We start from the raw sequence: 7,866 nt of genomic DNA, 5'->3' as shown, positions 1-7,866 counted from the left end.
GGAAAATAGCAGGAAATTGACCCTTTGTCCCCAAAACCCCATCAGCAGGTGTAGTCACCATGCAGATCTCCGTGTGGTTGCAGCACAGCAGAAACTGCAGCATCAACCAGGGTGACGATTTGCAGCGAAAGCAGAAGTGATGCCTGCAGGAGGCCACTGAGAGGTGGGTGCCAGCAGCTGCCTTCACCCCAGACCAGCTCCTTCCTTTGCAGGAAGGGGACGTGGCATTTGTAGAGAGAAAAATGTGGCCGTGCCCGTGCGCTGTAGCTCGTACAGCCCATTTTGAATGTGGTTCTGAGCAACCTGATCTAGTTGAAGATGCCTCTCCTCACTGCAAGGGTTGGACTCGATGACCTTTGAAGGTCCCTTCCAACCCAAACCATTCTGTGATCCTATAATTTTCCAGGTCTCTGCATGTGAGAGGGTGTTTAGCTTTGGGAGACATCCCGGGCTGTTTGCTGCTGCCTGGCCCTGAGCAGGGAGCTGCAGCTTATGGCCCACTGGACACAAGTCCCACAGCACGGATGTGCTATGGCTGCTGGGCTCAGGCTGGCAATGGCTGAATGCTCCTTCCTAAAGCGCAATGGCACGAGGCCACCCTGCACCATCCCCATCCCTGTGGCACATTACAGGTAAGGATACACAAGCACTGGGGGTGTGGAAGGGACAGAGGGACATGGTAACAGAGCTTTGTGTTCTGCCCTAGAGGGGATTCTGCTTGTGGGTAGGACAGAGCGGGGGGGGGGTGGGGGTGGGGGGGGGTGGGGGTGGAATTTTGTCGGAGGGGGATGGTGTCAGTCAAAGAGCCCCAGCTCTCTCCTTGCCTTCTTGCCTGCACATTCACAGCAGCTCTGTACCAGGGCAGTCACCGGCTCCCAGTGCAGAGCCCGTTGGGAGCAGCCCACCCTGAGCGCCGCAGCGCTCAGCTGCTGGGAGGGGACGGGAAGGACTCTCTCCAGGCCAGGAAATCCTTGCTTTCTCCTCCCGCAGGGCCGCAGTGGGCAGCCACAATGCGCTTCCCCCGCGCCGCTGCCAAGCGCCGGCGTGACCCGGGCCCGGGAGCAGCGGGGGAGCCGCGCGGAGGGTGAGTGCCGGAGGGCGATAAGGAAACAGGCTCCAGCGCTGGTTCCTGCGGCCGGCGCTGGCCTGCAGGGGCGCAGGCAGAGGGCCAGGAGCCAGCAGCTCCTGCCAGGTGGTTCAGCAGTGCCAGCCCGGACACCGCGTTAGGTACCGGACTCGTTACTTGAGGAATGCGGCATCCCCTGCCAGGGCTTTGGGCTCTGCAGCCACAACTTGAGCATCCTCCATGTGTCCTCAGCGTAAGAAGGACACGGAGCTGTCGAAGCAAGTCCAGAGCAGGCCACAAGGATGATCAGGGACTGGAGCATGTCCCGTATGAAGACAGGCTGAGAACACTGGGGCTGTTCAGCCTGGAGAAGAGAAGCTGCGTGGAGACATCAGAGCACCTTTCAGTGTCTGAAGCGGGTCTACAAGGATGCTGGAGAGAGACTTTTCATCAGGAATGTAGTGATAGAACAAGGGGTGATGGGTTCAAACTGAAACAGGGATCATTCAGATTAGGCATTAGACAGAAGTTCTTCCCTGTGAGGGTGCTGAGGCGCTGGTACAGGGTGCCCAGAGAAGCTGTGGCTGCCCCATCCCTGGCAGTATTCAAGGCCAGGTTGGACATAGGGTCTTGGAGCAAGCTGCTCCAATGGGAGGTGTCCCTGCCTGTGGCAGGGGCTGGAACTGGATGAGCTTTAAGGTCCCTTCAACCCAAACCAGTCTAGAATTCTATGATTTTATGTAGGGGTGACACGCAGTGTAGGCTTGGAGGAGCCCAAACACAGCAGGCATTACAGATGCACCTCTGCAGCATCCTTACCATAGAAGCTCTCCTTCTTGTCACACAAGTTTTCAGTCCCACCAGGATTTGGTGAGATGGGGACCTGCGATGGGGGCTCTCACCGAGCTCCTCCTCCGCTAATGGCAAGACCTTTCCCCCCAGGAAACCCGGCTCTGCAGCGTTGCTGCTGGGCTGGGAAGAGCATCAACACCCTCATGTGCCTGCGCCGCGGCACTGCAGCTCCCCGGAGCCGAGGGGGAACCAAGAGACACAACGATGTCCCCATGAGTTTTTGTGTCCTGGTGACTGGGAGACCCCTGGGGCTGGGGAAGCTCCAGACCGACCCTGGTGCCACACGTGTGCCTGTCTGAGGGGAAGGATGCCCAGCGGTGGGACATGCCCGTGGCTTTCTGGTTTGTTATTTTTCTAACAATATAAAGCCTTTTTTGCTGTGTGAAGCACCAGGGAGTTGAGGCATTCATGATGTTGCTGTAGTTCATAGAATCCTGGAATGGTTTGGGTTGGAAGGGAGTGCAAAGCTTTTCCAGTTCCAACCCCTACCATGGACCAGGGCTGCAGGGGGGGGTCTCCCCAGAGCACAGCAAAGGGGCAGAATCCCCTCCCTGAGCTGCTGCTCACGCTCTGGGGATGCAGCCCAGCACATGGCGGGGTTCTGGGCTCAAGCACAAACTGAGGCCAGGTTATGGGGAGCTTCTCACCCAGCAGCCCCAAGTCCTTCTCCTCCAGTGGAGCCCTTCTTCTCCAGACTGGAGGGCTGCTCCAGTCCCTGCCCAGCCTATGTTTGTGCTTGGGATTGCCCTTGTGTAGCACCTTCCCCTTGTTCATCCTCCCAGCATCCTCCCAGCCGCAATGCCAGCCCTGCCCATTCACAGCCTGTCCCTGCTCGCACAGGGATGTCACTGTGTCACTCTCTAGCAGTGATTCCTCTTCCTCCCAGCACATCAGGACTTGCTCATTTGGTTTATTTTCTCATGTATCCAGGCACAGCCCCGTGCAGTTCTGCTCGCAGTGAGACTGCACATCTGGCCCTTTGGGGCACCCCCAGACCCTGCAATGGCACCCTGTGTCCTCAGAACCTTTCCTCTCCCAAAGTGGCTCTGAATGAAGCTCACCCATTGTCATTGCTGAGCTTTCTGGGGTAGGGATATCCACGTGCTGCTGCCTGGGGCTGTGAACCCAGTACAACCTCCCCTAGCAGGGTGTCAGCTTTAATCTGAAGTGTCTCCATCCCAGCTGATGTTCCCCCCTGGCAACTCACTGCAGCAGCTCCCATCTCCAGGCACCTTTTGGATAATGCCATTCCTCACCAGCTCCGGTGCCAGCTCTGCAGGACTGGTTGCAGTCTTGTCATGGGAAAGCCCTTCCAGCCTCCTCTGCTGCTCTTCTTGGCCATATCTGGGCATCTTCTCCTTTCCAGCCTCAGTTTCCTGATGGCCAACTTGCCCTTGGGCCAACAGTGTCCTTAACAGCTGCTTTCCCCCTGGCCATGGGCGCAGCAGTGCCGTCCCTGGTACCAGTGCCTCAGCAAGGGCCTCGGAATGGGGACTGGATTAACGCAGGTCCCCTGGCAAGAAACAGAAACAGGAGCAACTACATTCTCTGTAGAGACCTACAATGTCCCTACCAGGACGAGGTGGAGACCTGCCTGTTGCCTAAAGACAAGGTGTTGTAGAATCACAGAATCACAGACTGCTTTGTATTGAAAGGGACCTTAAAGCTCCTCCAGCTCCAACCCCTGCCACGGGCAGGGACCCCTTCCACTGGAGCAGCTTGCTCCAAGTCCCTGTGTCCAACTTGGCCTGAAGACTGCCAGGGATGTCCCCAAAGGCTGATGATGTGTGCTGAAGGATCCTCCCCCTTTCCTCCTCAGAGCTCAGCAGCCCTGTGTCAGCCTCAGGGAGCTTCGACCCTTTTCTCCCACATCGTGGATAAACTCCTGGGCACCAGGTCTGGGAGGGCACTGCCCTGGCAGCTGGGGTACAGGGACACTGACTTCCTAACAGTGAGTCAGGATCTGGGCCCCAAAGCAACAGTGCTGGTGCTTGGGCACGATGCTCAGTACTGATTGTCTTGCCCCGTGTCCAGTGCCTTTGACCAGTGTCCAGTTCCCATTGCCCAGTGCCCCCTGTCCAGTGCCTGGTGCTCCGGTGACCAGTTCCTTGTGCCCCCTCCTGGTGCCAGTGTCCAGTGCAGGCAAGGGTCGGGCGGTGGGCGCCGGGGTCGGTGCGTGCCGGGATCGATAGGTGTGTGCCGGGATCGATAGGTGCGTGCCGGGATCGATAGGTGCTTGCCGGGATCGATAGGTGCGTGCCGGGATCGATAGGTGCGTGCCGGATCGATAGGTGCGTGCCGGATCGATAGGTGCGTGCCGGGATCGATAGGTGTGTGCCGGGATCGATAGGTGTGTGCCGGATCGATAGGTGCGTGCCGGATCGATAGGTGCGTGCCGGATCGATAGGTGCTTGCCGGGATCGATAGGTGCTTGCCGGGATCGATAGGTGTGTGCCGGATCGATAGGTGCGTGCCGGATCGATAGGTGCGTGCGGGGTCGGGCGGCGGGTGCCGGGTCGGGAGGCGGGTGCTGGCTGCCGGGGCCGGGCCGTGCCGGGCGGTCGGTGCCGGGCGGGGCGGTGCCGGGCGGGGCGGTCCGTGCAGGAGGAAGCGCTGCCGGCGGCAGAAGCGGCCCGGAGCGGCCGGAGCCGCGCGGTCGGTGAGTGCCCAGCGCGGTGCCTGTCCCAGCCCGGGTCCCCTTCGCTCCCCACCCTGCCCCGGCGCCTGCCGCGGTCCCTGCCCCGGCGCTTGCCCCTCTCCGTACCGCGGTCAAGCCCCCTCCTTCCCCCGCCTCTGCCTCTCTTCCCCCTGCGCTCCCGCTCCCCCTGGTGCCTGCCCCCACCTCTGAGCCTGTCCCCTGCAGAGGCTCCCACCCCACTGTCCTGTCTGCACCCGGTCTCCCCCCCAGCCTCCCCTCTGCCTTCCAGCGCCCTGCCCACCCCATGTGCCCCTTCCCTTGTGTCACCCTTCCCTTGCCTCCCCTCCTGACTCTGCCATCAGGGCCACAAGCATCAGGGTTGCATGTGGAGTCCCCTGGGTTGGCAGCGAGTGGGGAGCACAGCTCTGCACCCTGCTCCCAAACTGGTGGGGTCTGCTGGAGGTCCCTTCCCCTCGACTGAGAACAATCCCAGCTCTGACACCCCCCTGCACACTGGGTTATTGGGGGTCTCTGTCTCACAAGGAGTTGGGCAATGCCAGCCAGACCCCATGTGCTGACAGCAAGCAGGGACATGGATCGTGGCGTCAGCCTGGAGAACCCCTATGCCAGCGTCAACATCCCGCGGGAACAGTTCCAGCAAAGCTTCATCACTCGCTACCTGAAGGATGAGCCCGTTGTCATCGCCAACCCTGCAGCTGCGCCCACCTACACAGAGGAGAAGGAGGATCCCGCTGGCAGCTGGAACAGCCCAGCCATTTCCACGGAGAAGTCCTGGTCCCGTCCCTACAACCCCTATGCCAGCCTGAGGATGCCCAACAGGGAATCGTCCAACTCCTTCTACACTGTCACTCTGGACAAGTCACCCAAGAGTCAGGAGGCCAGTGGGGGATGTGGGTGCTGCAAGTGCTGCTCCTGCTGTACAAAGTGCTGCTGTGTCATCTCCTAAGGGCCCTCGTGGGACGTGCTGACCATGGGATGGGGACACGGCACCCAGCAGAGCTGGCACCCAGGAGCTGGCACTGGCTGGACTCTGCTGTTGCTTTTCACCACGAGCTCTGCAGCCAGATACGCCAGTGATGGGCACCTGCCAGGAGCAGAGAATCCAGTGTGGGGCATGGGGGAGAAGGGCAGGTCGCCCCTGCCACACTGAAACCCAGGATCCTTAAGGATGGTGAGTGCCCATTCAGATGTCACCAAGAAGAGCCTGCAATGGGGCAGGCGCAGCACTTTGAGCCTGTGCACTGACCCTGCCCCTCCGCCCTTGCTGGGGAACCTCTGGCTCTGGGGACAGTGCAGGCACTGCTGGGTTGCCAGAGGGTGGTTTTGGGTGATGGCAGCCCTGTGTGTGTGGCAAAGGAGGGCACTGTCATGGTCATCCTCCTTGAGGGAAGCCAGGGACATGTCTCCAGCCAGGATTGGGACGCACATCCCCAGAACTGAGGGGTCCCCCCACCCACAGCACCGTGGGGATGGGGCAGCCCCTGTGCCAAGCTCCGCTGTGTACTTCTCCCCCCTGCCACACTGCCCATGGGACAGAGGGAAGGAGATGGGAAGGACAGACAAAGTGTGGCAGGGTGCTGGGCAGCGCCCCGTGGCACAGCATGGCTGGGGGTGTTAACATCCCAGTGCCAGGAGACCCCTGGCACCTTTTGGTTCCTCCTGCCAGGCATGTGGGGTGCTGGGCACAGCCCCTTGCCCTGTCCACATCACGGCCTGAGCTCCACACTGCGTTGGGGCTGGTTCAGTGTGGAGAGCACTGAGACACCCCATTTGGGATGCAGACCGCCGTCATTAGCCTTCTGTGACTCCCTGGGCATGGAGGGTGGTGGGTGAGGAGCCTCCTGGACTCTTGCATTGCTACTGGGGGGGCTTCAGGCTGGGGTTTGGGCTGGGGCTGGCACCACCGACCTGGAACAAGCTGGCCCTTGTGTTGGCTTGGAAGCTGCTGCAGGAGCTGCCCGGTCTGCAAGGGCTTGGAAAGAGTGCGTGTGTTAGTGATGACTTCAGGGTGCTGCAAATAAAATCACAGCCGTCTCCCCTGCCAAGGTTTGTGCCTCTTCCCTCCTACGCCCTGGGTTTTCCGGGATTCCCATGTTCCATCTTGCTTATCCCCGGGTTGTGTCAGGGCAGTGCAGGAGGCACGCAGCCCTCTCCTTTCCCTTCAAACCCAGGTTTAACTGTTGCAGTGCTGACGTGGGGCAACAGCAGTGGCACAATCTCTTCAGCTCTCAGCCAGAGCCCAGCGCTCCCCTCTCCCTGGCATTTCCAGCACAGCCAGCGCCTGCCTGCCTGGGGACGCTGGCTGGAGCTCAGCCTGCCCTTGCCAAGCTGGGTGCTGTCCTGCCTTCTGGAATGAAGGAGTCTGGTTTTGGGGCAGTTGTGGTGCTGCCCGGGCTGGCTGTGACTCCCCGGGACCCCAGCACCCTTGAAATCCCACCGCCCCTGTGAGCCTCTGGGCACGGGTGCCGGTGCAGGGCAGAGCCCTGACAGTTTGCCCACGCCTTGCTCTGCACAAGGAGCGCTCTTGTTCGCCCTGCCTGGAGCAGCGCTGGCGCGGGGACAGCCAGATCCACCCCGTGTTTGCTTTGGTGGCCCCGACGCCGGCCCTGCCATGCCATGGATCCCACCCGGGGCGCGGCTGGGCCGGGTTTGGTGTCACCACCTTGGCTTGGTTCAAACCCGCACCCGCAGAGGCTGCTCCGTGCCCCGGGGTCTGATAAACCCCGGGGCAAACACGGTTTGGGTAGGGGCAGTGTCCCCGAAGGGGGTGCCGTGCCTTCAGCAGAGCCCCAGGGGCACAAGGGGTGCGTGCAGGGCGCTGGCAGGATGCAGCATCTGCCTGTGGTGCTGTGTCACTGCCGCCCTTCGCTCTGCCTAACCCTGGGGCGATGGCAAACAAGGTGGGAGAGGCTGGGCAGACACTGGGCAATGATTAAACCAGAGAGGCAGGAAAGCTGGGGGTGGTGGTGTATGGGGTGGGGTGTGTGTGGGGGGATGAGCAGGGGAGGGAGGGCACAGGATACTGCTGCTGCAGACCTTGGCGGGGCTCTGGGTGACATGGGCAGGGTCCCATGGGTGCTCCGGGGTGTGTTGCATCTCTGCGGGGTGCTCAGGGGTGCGCAGGGCTGTGCTAGAGCGTTGCCACCTCCTGTGTGTGGAGCATGGGAGCTGATGCGTGGCGCTGGCTCATCTCGAGCAGACCTTTGCCCTGCCCTGAGGGTGCCGCTCCCTGTCCCGCTGTGCCCAAGGTCCCTGCAGCTCTCCGGATGAGTCCTGGGAGCAGGAAAGC

General features: G+C 61.2%; 1 protein-coding gene across 5 annotated transcripts; it reads left to right on the top strand.

The window, feature by feature from the left end:
* Positions 1 to 220: 220 nt before the first annotated feature.
* CYSRT1 (cysteine rich tail 1) lies at positions 221 to 6,622 on the top strand. Of its 5 annotated transcripts, none has more exons than XR_010616212.1 (2): positions 221 to 632; positions 991 to 4,292. XR_010616212.1 is itself a non-coding variant. In XM_065696092.1 (2 exons), the coding sequence occupies exons 1-2, from the start codon at positions 493 to 495 to the stop codon at positions 5,521 to 5,523; spliced, it is 564 nt and encodes a 187-aa protein (XP_065552164.1). In that variant the 5' UTR covers positions 221 to 492; the 3' UTR covers positions 5,524 to 6,622. The 5 variants fall into 5 exon arrangements, 4 of the variants coding, with proteins under 4 accessions (XP_065552164.1, XP_065552165.1, XP_065552168.1 ...); XM_065696092.1 differs by lacking the exon at positions 991 to 4,292 and adding an exon at positions 5,100 to 6,622; XM_065696093.1 differs by lacking the exon at positions 991 to 4,292 and adding an exon at positions 5,138 to 6,622 and having other exon boundaries at positions 222 to 632.
* The last annotated feature ends 1,244 nt before the right edge of the window (positions 6,623 to 7,866 follow it).

Source organism: Lathamus discolor, chromosome 15, assembly GCF_037157495.1.
Source record: "Lathamus discolor isolate bLatDis1 chromosome 15, bLatDis1.hap1, whole genome shotgun sequence".
NCBI classification, from domain to species: domain Eukaryota; kingdom Metazoa; phylum Chordata; class Aves; order Psittaciformes; family Psittacidae; genus Lathamus; species Lathamus discolor.
The sequence above is the reverse complement of the archived record's forward strand: the minus strand, read 5'-3'. Positions and strand labels throughout refer to the sequence as shown.